This window comes from Aedes aegypti, chromosome 3, assembly GCF_002204515.2.
Source record: "Aedes aegypti strain LVP_AGWG chromosome 3, AaegL5.0 Primary Assembly, whole genome shotgun sequence".
NCBI lineage: Eukaryota > Metazoa > Arthropoda > Insecta > Diptera > Culicidae > Aedes > Aedes aegypti.
Genome location: NC_035109.1, coordinates 148,635,736 through 148,651,774, shown reverse-complemented (window position 1 = coordinate 148,651,774; position 16,039 = coordinate 148,635,736). Strand labels below are relative to the sequence as shown.

The 16,039-nt window shown below is 39.1% G+C and overlaps 1 protein-coding gene across 1 annotated transcript in view; it reads left to right on the top strand.

Annotated features, from left to right (window-relative positions):
• LOC5572951 (solute carrier family 35 member G1) overlaps positions 1-16,039 on the top strand; it is a 34,783-nt gene that overhangs the window by 6,779 nt on the left and 11,965 nt on the right. The window contains exon 2 of the mRNA XM_001654223.2: positions 12,764-13,068. Within this exon, the coding sequence (XP_001654273.2) occupies positions 12,866-13,068 (203 nt within the window). The 5' untranslated portion in view covers positions 12,764-12,865. The remainder of the gene's footprint in view (positions 1-12,763; positions 13,069-16,039) is intronic.

Sequence of the window (16,039 nt, the reverse complement as noted above, 5' to 3'; positions counted from 1 at the left end):
TAGCAGTTCAGTTTTTTTTTTACAGGTGAGTTGATTTCACCTGCTTATAAGAGAAAAAAAGTTTTTAATATACTTAACCTAACTTAACCTAAACATATAACGCATTAATCGTGGCAATAGAAGATTGTAACGATTTTTGCCTGAAATTATTAATGATTGTATTTGACATTTGTTCCAATGTTTCAACATTGGATATTCTATGTAACTCATTGATACTATACCAGGGGGGAAGCCTCAGAATCATTTTCAAAATTTTATTTTGAATTCTCTGCAGAGCTTTCTTCCTGGTATTACAACAGCTAGTCCATATTGGTACAGCATAAAACATGGCTGGCCTGAAAATTTGTTTGAATATCAAAAGCTTGTTCTTAAGACAAAGTTTTGATTTTCTATTAATAAGGGGATAGAGACATTTTACATATTTATTACATTTGGCTTGAACGCCCTCAATGTGATTTTTGAAAGTTAAATTCTTATCTAGCATGAGCCCTAGATACTTAACTTCATCTGACCAATTTATTGGAACCCCTCTCATCGTGACAACATGTCTACTTGAAGGTTTCAAATAAAGAGGTTTTGGTTTATGTGGGAATATTATTAGTTGAGTTTTGGAAGCATTAGGAGAAATCTTCCATTTTTGCAAGTATGAAGAAAAAATATCCAAACTTTTTTGCAATCGACTACAGATGACACGCAGGCTTCGACCTTTGGCGGAGAGGCCTGTGTCATCCGCAAACAAAGATTTTTGACATCCCTGAGGTAGCTCAGGTAAGTCAGATGTGAAAATATTGTATAAAATTGGTCCCAAAATGCTGCCTTGAGGAACACCAGCTCTTACAGGAAGTTTTTCAGATCTGGAGTTCTGATAATTTACCTGAAGTGTACGATTTGACAGATAACTTTGAATTATTCTAACAATGTATGTTGGAAAATTAAAGTTTTTCAATTTCACAATCAAACCTTCATGCCAAACACTGTCGAATGCTTTTTCTATGTCTAGAAGAGCAAGACCAGTAGAGTAGCCTTCAGATTTGTTGAAACGGATCAAATTTGTTACACGTAAAAGTTGATGAGTGGTCGAATGTCCATGGCGGAATCCGAACTGTTCATTGGCAAAAATTGAATTTTCGTTGATGTGGGCCATCATTCTGTTCAAAATAATCTTTTCAAAAAGTTTACTGATGGAGGAAAGCAAACTGATTGGACGATAGCTAGAAGCTTCTGCAGGATTTTTGTCTGGTTTTAAAATTGGAACAACCTTAGCATTTTTCCATTTGTCAGGAAAATATGCTAATTGAAAACATTTGTTAAATATATCAACTAAAAATGATAAGCTACTTTCTGGAAGTTTCTTGATGAGGATGTAGAAAATTCCATCATCGCCAGGAGCTTTCATGTTTTTGAATTTTTTAATAATAGTTCTCACTTCTTCCAAATCAGTCTCCCAGGCATTTTCGAAAACGTTCTCTTGATTGAGAATATTTTCGAACTCCTGAGTAACTTCATTTTCAATTGGACTAGTAAGTCCTAAATTAAAATTGTGCGCACTTTCAAACTGCATAGCAAGTTTTTGAGCTTTTTCGCAATTAGTTAGCAATAATTTGTTTTCCTCTTTCAATGCCGGTATTGGCTTCTGAGGTTTTTTCAAGATTTTAGATAATTTCCAAAAGGGCTTAGAGCCAGGGTCCAATTGAGAAATTTTATTTTCAAAATTTTTGTTTCTTAATTGAGCAAAACGTTTCTTGATTTCTTTCTGCAAATCCTGCGTGGCCGGGAATAGCGATGTTAATGCTATTGGTATTCTTCTTCATGATTGGATCAAGGTTCACTCCCCAGCCTTGTTCCTAAAAGCAACCTGGATTAGATTATCAAAAATAAACATTAATGTTGCTAGTATCCAATCTACGAAGTATATCGTAACTACGCTAACGCTAACGCTAACGCTACGCTATCGTCTATAGTCACGGATTCAAATTTTACTTCACATTTTGGAATTGCAATGCTCCGGGCTTCAACAATGGAATTTGTTAAAGTTTCAAGAGCATTGTCAATATCAAGTTTAGTTTCTAACGAAATGTTAACATCAAGATTAGAGTCAACATATGTTTTATATATATTCCAGTCAGCTCGTAAATAATTGAAAGTGGAGCTGATAGGATTGAAAATCGCTTCTTGGGATATTTGAAATGTAACAGGGACATGATTAGAATCAAAATCAGCATGAGTAACTAATTGACTACAAAAATGACTAGAGTCGGTTAAGACCAAGTCAATCGTAGAAGGATTTCTAGAAGAGGAAAAACATGTAGGGCTATCAGGGTATTGAAATGAGAAATATCCTGAAGAGCACTCATCAAATAAAATTCTGCCGTTGGAATTACTTTGAGAATTATTCCATGACCGATGTTTGGCATTAAAGTCACCAATGACAAAATTTTTTGACTTATTGCGAGTCAATTTACGCAAGTCAGTTTGGAGCAAATTAACTTGCTGTCCAGAGCATTGAAAAGGCAAATAGGCAGCTATGAAAGTATATTTACCAAACTGTGTTTCAACAGAAACACCTAAAGTTTCAAAAACTTTAGTTTCAAATGATGAAAACAGTTGATGTTACGCCTATGAATGATGATTGCAACTCCCCCACATGCCCCATCAAGTCGATCATTACGATAAACAAAAAAGTTAGGATCTCTTTTGAGTTTAGATCCAGGTTTTAAATACGTTTCGGTAATAACTGCTATATGCACGTTATTAACCGTAAGAAAATTAAACAGCTCGTCCTCTTTACCATTCAGAGAACGAGCATTCCAATTTAAAATATTTAAATTATTATTTGGATCCATTAGAAAAACGTAATCCAATAACAATTTGATTTGTAAATTTTACACCTACTTGGACTGCTTCAGTCATAGTGGTGGCTTTGAACATTGCATCAATCATTAGATTCAATTGTTCAGTTAGAAAATTAAAATCAGAGGCATTCATGTCATGTGATTTCCCATTGGAATTTCCGGTAGACGAAGAAGCGGAGTTACCTGTGGCGGTAGGGTTTTTTCCATTTGATTTGAAACAAGTAGAATGGGTACTCATGGAACGAATAGGGGAGGAGTTCAAATTACCTGCTACGATATCGGCAAAGGATTTACCGTGGGTAGATACATTCGAAATTGAAAGATTCGAACGGCTACCCGACGGATTAAAATTAGTTTGTGAATGAGCATGATTATGATCTTCCTGATGGGTATGATTCATGATCAAGCGATCGTTAACAGAAAAATGAGCATTATTCGATACTCTACCAGGCAAATTCCGGAAACGACCGTTATCGTAACGGATATTATCTTTCATCTGCCTGGCACGAGCCTCAATGATCCTTTTGCGTGAAGGACAATTCCAAAAATTGGACTTATGGTTAGCCCCGCAATTACAGCATATGAATTTGGTGGTATCTTCCTTCACTGGACAGACGTCTTTGGCGTGAGAAGAACCTCCGCAAATCATGCATTTAGCATCTATGCGACAATTTTTTGTACCATGACCCCACTTTTGGCACCGACGGCACTGAGTGGGATTCTGGTAATTTCCTCCAGGTTTCTGGAAATGTTCCCATGTCACACGGACATCAAACAAAAGTTTTGCTTTTTCTAAAGCTTTAATATTATTTAGTTCTTTTTTGTTAAAGTGAACTAAATAAAATTCTTGAGAAAGCCCTTTCCGAACAATGCCAGATTGGGTTCTCTTTTTCATAATGATTACTTGGACTGAGGAAAATCCAAGTAAATCATTTATTCCATTTTTGATCTCTTCAGGTGATTTATAGTCACTTGAGAGACCTTTCAAGACAACTTTGAACAAACGTTCAGTTTTGTCGTCATAAGTAAAAAATTTGTGCTTCTTCTCTTCAAGATGTTTGAGAAGAAGTTCACGATCTTTAAGAGTTTCCGGCAAAACGCGACAGTCTCCTTTCTTTGCGATTTGGAAGGAAACCTTGATTCCCCTAATGGAGTTCAAGATCTCCTGCCTAAATCCCCCAAATTCGGAACAACTGACCACGATAGGCGGCACTCTTTGCTTCCTCACTTGAATCAAAGAGCCTGGGCTAGAGGCTGCTTCGATTTGGTGTTCGGAAAATTTGTCTAGAGCATCGAACTGATTGCTCATTTCGATACAATTATTCATTTCACCCTTGGAAGAAAGTTCGCATTCCGGGGAAACGTCCTTTCTTCCATTCTTGCCACGTGTAGTGACAGTTTTAAAACCCACTTTTTTGGAAGGAAGTAGTGAATTCAGAGATTCACCCTTCCTTTTGTTTGTTGTTGATACCATGTTTAGTTAATAAACGAAAGAAGACGTGACCTTCGAGAGGTTTTTTCCCTAGACGGTGTCCAAGAAGGATTACCACCGCTAGCTTTCGCCAACGGGTCCAACGAAAAATCGAAGGCACGGGTCCAAACAAGGATCGTAAAGGGATCAATAGTAGAAAAAATAGTACTGAAAAGTACTGTTTTAGTAGCACTAAAAAGTACCGTTTTTAATTTTAGCACTGAAAAGTACTGTTTTATTGCTTTAGGTAGTTTTTAAGAAAACTTCCAAGAGCAGAGAGAATTCGTGTACGCACAGCACGAAGGTACGATGCGCACTACTCCGGAAGCACTGATGATAATAAAGACGCTTTTTACGCGTATCTCAAACGCGAGTTCGACAGCTGCCCAATCCACGACGTCAAAATGATCATAGGAGATCTAAAGGCAAGTAGGATAATTTCAGACCGACTATTGGAAAGTTCAGCGCCCACCGGCTTACTACTAAATGCTTTCGCCACCTTCAAGAATATGGCCATTCGTAGCGCCTACTTCTAGCATGGCCTTCCATACCGAATCGATACACCTGGAAATCACTGTAATATCCTAGTTTAGGGGCACTTCGGATTAGGGAGGGTTTGTAGAGAGTTGTTGTCTGGTCGATAGCCGAAATAGAGCTGCCGGCTCATAGCTCTTTTATTTTCAGGAAGGCTTTATAATGAGATAGCTTGATGTGTAGCAGTTGATGTTGTCATCTCAGGTTCCAATAGAAACTTTTTCAAAATTGTTTTTACTGTCCGCACTGAACGCTCAGCCTGTCCGTTACTAGAGGGATTGTATTGGTGACTCTTAAGCACATTAATGCCCTGCTTCCTCAAAAAGCTCACAAAGGTATGGGAGTTGAAAGGTGGGCCTCCATCGGATACCAAAACATCCGGTAACCCGAAGCGAGCAAAAAATGCTACCAACCTCTTTAAAACTTTACTGCAATCAGTACCACTTTTCATCCATTCAATCTCTATCCACTTTGAAGAACTGTCAACTATAAGTAAAAATGTATGTATCCATTGAAATTTCTCTGCGAGTTTGTTGACAATTGCCATACTATTACACTCCTCACATAGTGTTACAAACTTTTCTATGTCCTTATTAATTCCAAACCAGTACACTGATCTTCTAGCAAGTTGTTTCATTTTAACCATGCCTGCATGATTGGCATGTAACAGTTTCAAAACATCAGTTTGCATCACTTGTGGTATTATTTCCCTATCCTGGTATAACAAACACTCATCAACCACCTCCAAATCATGTTGGTTCGAAAAAAACATCTAAATAGCATTTTTTAAAATTTTCTGGCCAACCATTTTCATGTAGAATACAATATTCTGCAAGAATTCATCTGATTTTGTCACCTTCGCAACCACTTTAAAATCGATAAGGAAAATCGTTGCTAAAATTAATGCTCCTTATATGTTCAATATCAAATTCATCAGGTACTGACTGCTCTAAAGGAAATCTCAAACAAAAATCCGCGTTTCCCATTTTGGATGACGGCCTGTATTGAATAGTGAAATCATAAATGGATAATTGCAAAATGTACCGTTGAAGCCTTGTTATGTATATTGAATGTTGACCTTTCTTGCCAAAAATGCCTACTGAAGGCTTATGGTCTGTATAAACAGTAAACTCTTGCCCATACAAATATTTGTGGAACTTTTTGATGGTACAAACCAAAGCTAATGCCTCTAAATGTAGAATGGGATACAATTTTTGAGCGTCGTTCAATGTAAACGATGTGAAACAAATAGGTTTCTCTACATTATCGGCAATATGAGCAATTACGCCCCCTAAACCATATCCCGATGCATCAGATACAACAATTATTGGCTTCTTTGGATCGTAAAACTCTAAAAACTGAGCACTCAACAAAGCTTGCTTACTTTCTTCAAACGCTTTATTGCAATTGTTGTCCCAAATAAATTTTACACCGTTTTTTAATAAATTATAAAGATATGAAAGTTTTGCTGACAAATGGGGAATGAATTTGTTATAATAATTTATCATTCCAAGAAATGATTTTAGTTCTGTCGTGTTCTTAGGAATTTTGGCCTTTTGTATTGTTGCAACTTTGCTTTGGCAAGGCAGTAAACCATTCTCGCTCAAAACATGTCCTAAATAATCTAAATGTGTAACGAAAAACTTACATTTTTCCCATTTAACCTTCATGTTCGCTTCTCGCAATCTCTCAAGCACAAGATTTAATTTTGCCTTACACTCATCGTCCTTATTGCAATGAGGACGTCATCTAAATAGCAATGAACATGATCAATATTTCTCAAAAATTGATCCATAACATTTTGGAAAATCGATGCGCTCGAAGAAGCCCCTTGTGGTAATCTATTGTAAGTATATAGTCCCTTGATTGTGTTCATGGTCATAAAATGTTTAGAATTATCCGATAAAGCCAGTTGAATCTAATGCACAGAATATCTTACATTCTGCCAGCATAGCAAACAAATCTTGAGCTGTAGGAAGAGGGTAAGTATTAGGAATAATTACCTTATTTATTGAAACCTTACAATCCATAACCAATCTTATTTCATTCACGGGAGATGCCCACTCACTGGTCTTGATTGGTGTAATCACTTTTTCCTTTTCTAGTTTGTTCAAATAATCCACAACTTTCACTCTTAACCTGTATGGAACATCATAGGCTTTTTTAAAAATGGAAACGTCAGATTTTACTACCAATTCGGCTTCAAACCCTTTGATAGGGGTTGAAAAATCTTTTATAAAAACATCTTTGTTCTTCTTCTTCTTCTTCGCATTACGTCCTCACTGGGACAGAGCCTGCTTCTCAGTTTAGTGTTCATATGAGCACTTCCACAGTTATTAACTGAGAGCTTTCTTTGCCAAACTTGCTATTTTCGCATTCGTATATCGTGTGGCAGGTACGATGATACTCTATGCCCAGGGAAGTCAAGGAAATTTCCATTACGAAAAGATCCTGGACCGACCGGGAATCGAACCCAGACACCTTCAGCATGGCTTTGCTTTGTAGTCGCGGACTTTAACCGCTCGGCTAAGGAAGGTCCCTGTATCTTTGTATACACGTTTAATATTCTCAACCTCCGCATTATTATCGCTTTCAATCATAGTCAATGTGCTTGAATAAAATGTCTCCATTTAGAGAAAAATACATCCAGCCATGTCCTTCCAAACAAAGGTTTAAATTTATAACTGGTGTTCAAAACCAAAAACTTTCAATTTTGCTTCAGTTCCATTACACTTTACCGAAACTATCGCTTCACCTTCAATTTTAAGTTTTTCTCCATTTACTACAATCAACTGTTTATTGCATTTCTCTAAAGTTTTACTAAACATAGATAAATAATGGTCTTTACTAATCACCGATACGGAAGATCCGGAATCAACCTCCATTTGCAACATTTTGCCCTCAACCATTAGCTCTACAAGACAGGGGTCACTAATCCTATTAATGGAAGATACCATCATGCAAGTCAAATCACCTGAGTCTCTATCATCGGCGTCACTATCCGACTCCTCCGTCCGCATCCGGCTTAGAAGGTTTGCAATATGGCCGTCTTCACTGGCCTCCGGCTCATAATCGTTCAGCATGTTGACTGTGTCCCGTCTCATGTTTTTTTTTTATTTAAAACATTTCCTCTTGATGTGTCCCTTTGCTCCACAAAAGTTGCAGATCATATCTGCGTAACTTGGTTTCTGCCTTTATTATCCTGGCTTAAATTTTTCTGTTTCTCTCCAGCTCTGTTTTTTGTATCGAATGGTATCTTCAACTCTCCTGGAATATGGTCTATAACCAAGTCTGTCCCTAACAGGAACCCTAGAAGAGCTTTCTATTTCTCCGCCATTGTAAACAGCTAAAAGTTTCCGCATGCTAGTTCCTACTTTTGAAGCTGGTGCCAGAGAAGCAATTCGACCATACTGGTCGTCGTCATTATTGTTTAAATTTTTGGCATTTTTCCCGGCCAACTCCCATGTAGCAATTATCCTTTCTGCTATCGCAAGTGTGAGTTTGTATTCATTTAGCAGTCTTTCACGAAGGGATTTTTCTCGGACTCCCGCAAGAATCCGATCCCTTATGACAAGGCAAGGTCTTTAAAATACCCGAAAGAACAAAACTCTGCTTGCAATTTTACAGAGAGAACAAAGTCCTCGACCGTTTCATCAGGTTGCTGTACACGGTTGTTAAACTTCAACCTCTGAATGATGTCAGATTCCGTTTTATCCAACCGTGTACGCAATTTTGTAATCATGTCATCATATGACACGTCGGTCAAATTACTGGTAGGGAATAAAAGCTTCAATTCACGGTATATCACAGGGCCACTAAAGTAGGCTTTTTTGTCACCAGGTGAGACATTATTCAATGAAAAATAAAATTCCAACCGCTCGACCCATTCGCCAAATGGCGTGCCTTTGAGGTATGGCTCAAAAGTCGTGGTAACGTTCACTTTGGACATACTCAACCGGAGAAATAGTAAATGTTGAAAGAAAAACAATGGCACTATAACTCTGCAAACACTGAACAATTTCCCAAATCAGCACAATATAAAAAAGAATAAAGGCAAGACTCACCGAAACAGTCCAAACTCACCCCAACTAACGGTAGGGCAAACAGAACGACGAATTGCGATGGATCCTTGCCAGCTTCCAAAACGCACTGCCACGTCCGGTTTAATCCGAAAAGTTGGCCACTTCCTGCTAACCTGCTGGTAGATTCGGAGTTGCAGTTACCGGTCGGATTCGTTAAAAATCTTCGCTTGTGCCACCAATGTTCCACACGTTCCTGGCCACGTTGGATAGCCACTTCGAAACGCCTTGTTCGAAATCGCCAACAACTCACTTATCCAATCTAGAGTTTAATTTGAAACGATAAACACTCTTAGAACTTTGCAAATAAAAGAATAAACATCAAAAGATTCCTTTGATAAAAGCTGTCAAACAAAACAATGTTTGTTCGATCCTAGATTGTTGTCTTGTTCGCACCTGCGAATCGAAAAGGCCTTTTTATTGCTGTAAGAGAATGGCTGCCAGATATATTGTAATTAAGAACAAAAAGGTGATGCCAATTATATATGGGAAATTGATTGCAATTCTAGCAATTACTAAATTTCACTAATATCGTGCAATCCACACAATTATACTCACATAAGCACCTTAACTTACCGCATCCACCGATGTGGTTTGGATTTTACCAATTCGTGTGTACGTTGGAATAAATCATGTAGATGCTCAATTGTGGCTGACCTTTATCACCTGCAGCGCCGGGCCGTCGTCTTTCAGATGAAAAACGTGATTATATCCACACCAAATCCACCTGTGTGGCTGCCACTATGAATCTTCGGCCACTTGAGGTAAAACTACAGAGGAAAATGTATCTTCGTCGCCAAACTGTAATGTCCTAGTTTAGGGGCACTTCGGATTAGGGAGGGTTTGTAGAGAGTTGTTTTCTGGTCGATAGCCGAAATAGAACTGCCGGCTCATAGCTCTTTTTATTTTCAGGAAGGCTTTAGAATGAGATAGCTTGATGTGTAGCAGTTGATGTTGTCTCTTTTTCAGAGCTGTCATTTGACAGGATACATCAATCACCACAGCAAACAGAATCACAAATCGACCACGTTCTGATTGATGGACGGCACTTCTCCGAAATCATCGACGTCAGGACCTATCGTGGCGCTAACATCGACTATGGCCACTATCTGGTCAGGTGATGGTTAAACTGCTCCCAAAATTCTTCGTTGTTAACAACGTACGGTACCGACGGCCGCCCCGGCATGACCTAGAGCGGCTTAAGCAACCGGATGTCGCAACTGCATACGCGCATCACCTCGAGGCTGCATTACCGGAAAAGGGGGAGCTGGATAAAGCCCCTCTTGAGGATTGCTGGAGAAAAAGTGAAAGGAGCCATCAACAACGCAATGTCGGGACGGAGTCGACGGAACGATTTTTTCGACGAGGAATGTAGACAGATTCTGGAGGAGAAGAATACAGCGCGGACGGTCATGCTGCAGCAAATGTCGTGAATACCAGGTCCCAACGCATCACCTTTTTATCGATTTCAAGGCGGCATACGATAATATCGACCGCGTAGAGCTATGGAAAATCATGGACGAGAACAGCTTTCCCGGGAAGCTCACGAGACTGATAAGAGGGACGATGGAAGGTGTGCAAAATTGTGTGAAGGTTTCAGGCGAACACTCCAGTTCATTTGGATCCCGCCGGGGACTACGACAAAGTGCAGACCTGTACACCCACCTGAAACACGAGGCAGCAAAAGTTGGACTGGTGGTGACTTCTCGGCCGCAGTACAAGGTGGGGCTGAGCGCGACAGGGCTTGCCTAGGTAGCAGTGTTACCAAAGACAAATTACGATAGACGGGGATACGTTAGAGGTGGTCGACGAGTACGTCTACCTTGGATCCTTGTTGACGGCTAATAACGTTAGCCGTGAAATACGGAGGCAGATCATCAGTGGAAGTCGGACCTACTATAGCCTCCACAAGAAGTTGTGGTCAAAAATGATTCACACCCGCACCAAATGTACAATGTACAAAACGCTCATAAGGCCAGTAGTCCTCTACGGGCATGAAACGTGGACGATGCTCGAGGAGGACTTTCAAGCACTTGGAGTCTTCGAACGTCGGGTGCTTAGAACGATCTTTGGCGGTGTGCAGGAAAATGGTGTGTGGCGGCGAAGGATGAACCACGAGCTCGCCCAACTCTACGGCGAACCCAGTATCCCGAAGGTACACCTAAAAGGTAAAACTGGAAGGATACGATGGACAGGGCATGTTGCAAGAATGCCAGGCAGCAACCCATGGTGTTCGCTTCGGATCCGGTTGGTACAAAAAGGCGTGGAGCGCAACGAGCTAGGTGGGCGGATCAAGTGCGTATCGATTTGGCTACGAACCATGTATTGTGGCGTGAATTTATTGATTCAGTGTTATCTGTTTAGATGTTAACTAAATAAATGAAAATGAAAATGTCGTGTGGCAGGTACAATGATACTCTATGCCCAGGAGAGTCAAGGAAATTTCCAGTACGAAAAGATCAAGTAAGGTACCGTGGGGCAAGTGGGTAATGGATTTTGCATAGTTGGGATTCTTCAAATTTTAGAGACTTTAAATGAAAAGTTTATCGTTTCGAACAATACATTCAAAAACTAACAGTTATCTTCACGATTTCTATTACATTTAACATTTGTTAAGGCGTCCTAATGAACAATAACATAATTAACAGGTAAACAAAGAAAATGTTATTCTTGTTACTTGAAATTTCTTCTGTTCAGTTATGTTTGTTGAAATGATTCGACAACATTATAACTGCAACATTTCCAATGTTAGTTCTTACATCATGGGACAGCAATTGCATTTCTGCTCTGTAGAATTTCCACCGCGCGTTATTTGTCTTTAAGAAAATCGGATAACTCTTCGGGTGAAATCAAACGGAATCCTTCAATAAAGTATTTGGAAACTTTTTTATGTTGATAGACCTTTACCCCATTTTTATGTTTTGAACTAGCTTTACATAAACATTCCACGATATTTCCGTGCGTTCTCTTATAATGGAACTTTTCAATCAATGTCTTCCTTTTAATCGGCTGTCCGAAGTAAAAAAAAAAAAAATAATATCGTAATGTTTGGCAACCTTTTTTTTAGAGAAGTTCCATAATTTGACCAAGATAATAGCGTTTAATGCTTTGAGTATAGTGTTTCTTGAATTATCAGCACGTTCTGTTGTTCTATGATAACTGCAAACCTTGTATATTTATAGCTATCTAACGAGAAAACACAAATTCAGTCTCTAATGAGAAACTTTTCACTTGCCCCACGTGATTAGAAAATTGACCGTGTTTCAATTTAGTTATTTTTAGGTCTATGTCGAATTAATTCTAAAACTTTTTTTATTGCAGTTTAAAACTGTCAGAGGGGACAACTTAGAAGTAGTACAGAAATTTATTTTGCGCAAATTTTTCCGCTGAAAATATTAATATAAGATTGCACGCCGCCAACTTGTTACGGAGTGATAGTTGACAGGTTAACAATCTTTCGATCTATTGCGCAATAATGGCTGAAACATCTCAGAAATATCTTCCCTATCGTAATGTTCTGAATGGCCTCATGTGTTTAAAACGTTAATTCACATATTTAGTAAAATATACCAATTATTTTCACATACCCCATTTACCCACTTGCCCCGCGGTACCTTACAAGCATATGAAGCTTCTCCATATAAAATTCATTAATTAAAAACCCATATAACAAGGGTCGAACGATGAAAAATAATTTTCATTAAAAAGGGAAAATCGCTTCACTGCCCACAACGCATTGCTCCATTCCCTCCAAGTGACGAAGCGATGGAGAAAACAAATTATTTTTTAAATTAATTACCCATTACTTTCGTTGTATTTATTTTCAGCCGTTCACTGGATATGTCCTAGCCTAGCCTTCGGTGCACGATTCACTGAGGAAGTGTGATTGCTAAGCTTATCGTCGACCACGCGTTTACGGAGAGAAAGTCATGCCGGAACACTTGGAACTGCAACAGCTGGTGGGCGGCGTTCTGCAGAGCAGCGTCCGGCATCGGTCGCTAAGCTGGCTGCAGTGCTCCTGTCCCTACTTGGGCATTATCCTGGCTACCATTTCGTCGCTTTTCTTCTCGCTTTGCTCGGTGATTGTGAAAGGGCTGGTGGACATCAACCCCATCGAACTGGCCACATTCAGGTGAGTAACGGAAGTTGTTTCACAAAGGGTGACCATATGATATGATATATATAATTTCATATAATTTCATGAGTGTAGATAATCTGTTTCGATGATATCAAAATTAGAGGACATTGATTTATGAACCCACTCTTAGTGAAGAACACTTCCCTGATATGTTTTTGCCATTGACAGGCTATCTGTATTCAAATAAATTATGAATTAGAAATCGGTAAAAAAATAAAATCCTCTCTAAACTAAAACTTTTTTTTTATCAAAAAAGCTTGTAGATTTTTTTTAGTTATTGTTGTTTCTGATGATTTCTCCGTAATTCTTAAATGAGTGAATTATTTTTTTTTTCAAGAATCGTTCCTAAAAGCTCTTTTTTAAGAATTCTCGAGAAAAGATGCAGCATAGGACACACAAAAATTATCCATAAATTCCTCCAGGATTTCTTTCAATGCTTCCTAAAGAAATTCCTCTATAACTCTTCTGAGATTCTCCCCGAAGATTGGTTGTCTCCATCATGTTGTGATAACAACTGGGATCCAACATTTCCCTCCTTAAGGTTGCATCATCCAATATGGCTTGAACCGGGCTGGAAGTTGAATCATACGCCGTCCTCTCTCCAGGATGGGTTAGCCGGTTGGGCGGGCGCTTCCGTTACAACAACCGGAGCTAGTTCGTCCTCAGCTATTCGGCTATTGCAAAGTCAAACCTAGGTAATCGACCTCGTTGGACCATTCCACCGCTGTGCCGTTCAGTGTGATTTTGCAATCCTCAGCCGGAACAACTCTGGGAGATTTGGAGTGGGCTAAGAGGATGACCTGGGTCTTCACCAGTGTTGCCACATTTCTATCTGTACCGAGGGCTCAAAAATCTTTTCTATCTGTACCAGAGATATTAAAAATCTGTACCCAAAATCTGTACCATACCCAATATAAATTTTTGAAAGAATTCGTTCAAATTCTTAATAATTTGGAAATTTAACTTATTTTTCATTTAAATAATTGCACTTTTCAAATAATTATTATAAAATTCTATGAAAAAAGTGTCCTCCAATAATAGTTTTGAGGAAATTAGTTTCGAGTTTCACGCATCTTGTTACAAAAAATGCCAATTCCAAAAATCTGTACCATTCTGTACTTTTTCGTGAAAATCTGTAATCTGTACCGTACAGAATCTGTACCAAAAACTATCAAGAAATCTGTACCTTTCCAGATAAATCTGTACTTGTGGCAACACTGGTCTTCACTTTGTTGATACATATTGTAACGTTTTACGTTTTTTGTAATTTAAAAACATGAATAATAAACAAAAAAAAAATAAAACAAATAATGATTTTAGTTTTTATAGCGTTGAATAAAAATATTTTGTTTGCGTTCGTAAAATGCAGCGATCCATGTAGCGTAAGCGTATGTGGATGAGCCTCTGTACGTGCCATAAATTCTTTTGTTCTCATGACTTTTACTGTGCGCCGTGTGTTGGTGCTGTCTCGCTCTCTCTCACGGGCAACTTGAAAACAGGGCGCACAGTAAAAGTCAAACGTTTTATAGCATGCATAGGCTCATTGCGTTTGCCATAACGAATTGGTGAAAGCGCCATGTACACATTTTGGCGAACTACAGGCGTAATTCAGATTTGTCGCCATACCTAACAAGCGCCATGCAAAAGCAGTTGGCGCGATTTTCTATAATAGTTGCTTTTTGGTTTGAATAGTTGGACGGTCAGAATAGGCAGTTTCTTGGCGCAAGAATTTCTTCAACTCGTTCATTTCGCTACGAAGTTGGCTGCAGTGTTGCCACAAGTACAGATTTATCTGGAAAGGTACAGATTTCTTGATAGTTTTTGGTACAGATTCTGTACGGTACAGATAACAGATTTTCACGAAAAAGTACAGAATGGTACAGATTTTTGGAATTGGCATTTTTTGTAACAAGATGCGTGAAACTCGAAACTAATTTCCTCAAAACTATTATTGGAGGACACTTTTTTCATAGAATTTTATAATAATTATTTGAAAAGTGCAATTATTTAAATGAAAAATAAGTTAAATTTCCAAATTATTAAGAATTTGAACGAATTCTTTCAAAAATTTATATTGGGTATGGTACAGATTTTGGGTACAGATTTTTAATATCTCTGGTACAGATAGAAAAGATTTTTGAGCCCTCGGTACAGATAGAAATGTGGCAACACTGGTTGGCTGGAAAGCAGAAGTGCGCGAGTCGAGTATACTGAGACGTTAAATTGAAGTGAAATTAAAATTAGAGTTGAGTTTTTGGTGAAAAGTTAGTTTGAGATTAAAGAGGACCGAGGTCCATAAATTATTCGCGTTTCTGCACAAAAAGTTTTATTCAGTTTATTTACACGGAAAAAGCGCCCTGCGCTTTTTCCGTACGGCTGGATATTACGTCGGCATTCGGCATCCGTCACCGCCGAATCGTTAATTTTGGTAGTCCGTTCGTCGAGAATTCTGGAAGTCCGTTCATCGTTTAGGCCCGTGTACAGTGCAAAGGCCCGCCTTTTAATAGGTAGTTAAACGGAGACGTGAGTGATGTCGCTAAAGTGCTCTGTAGCGAATTTCCTCCTTCGGACGCCAATTACCGAAGGTAAAGGTCCCATCACGTTACACTTTGTGGACCATTTCATCGAGAGTTCGGTTCGTCGAAGCGTGACGTCAATTACACGCCGCGAACTTCGATCCTAACCCAAAGATAGGGCTGCATTACTCCCCGCTCGGATTAGCGGACAGGTACGCGAAGCCGGGTCGCTGGGTACGTGTATTCCTATTGGCAGGAGCGGATCGTCCCGGGTATTATTTGGCGTGATCGCCGTCTCACTCTCGAGATCCGAAATCGGAAGCTTCCGTTCCAGCCGCCACTCCCTCCGCAACGTTATTCCGGCCATTTTGCACGCGGGTCAACCCTTCGCTGCCCGCCAATTTGCAGCACGAACAAGTCGGTGGCCACCATTTCGTTTCCGCCATCAC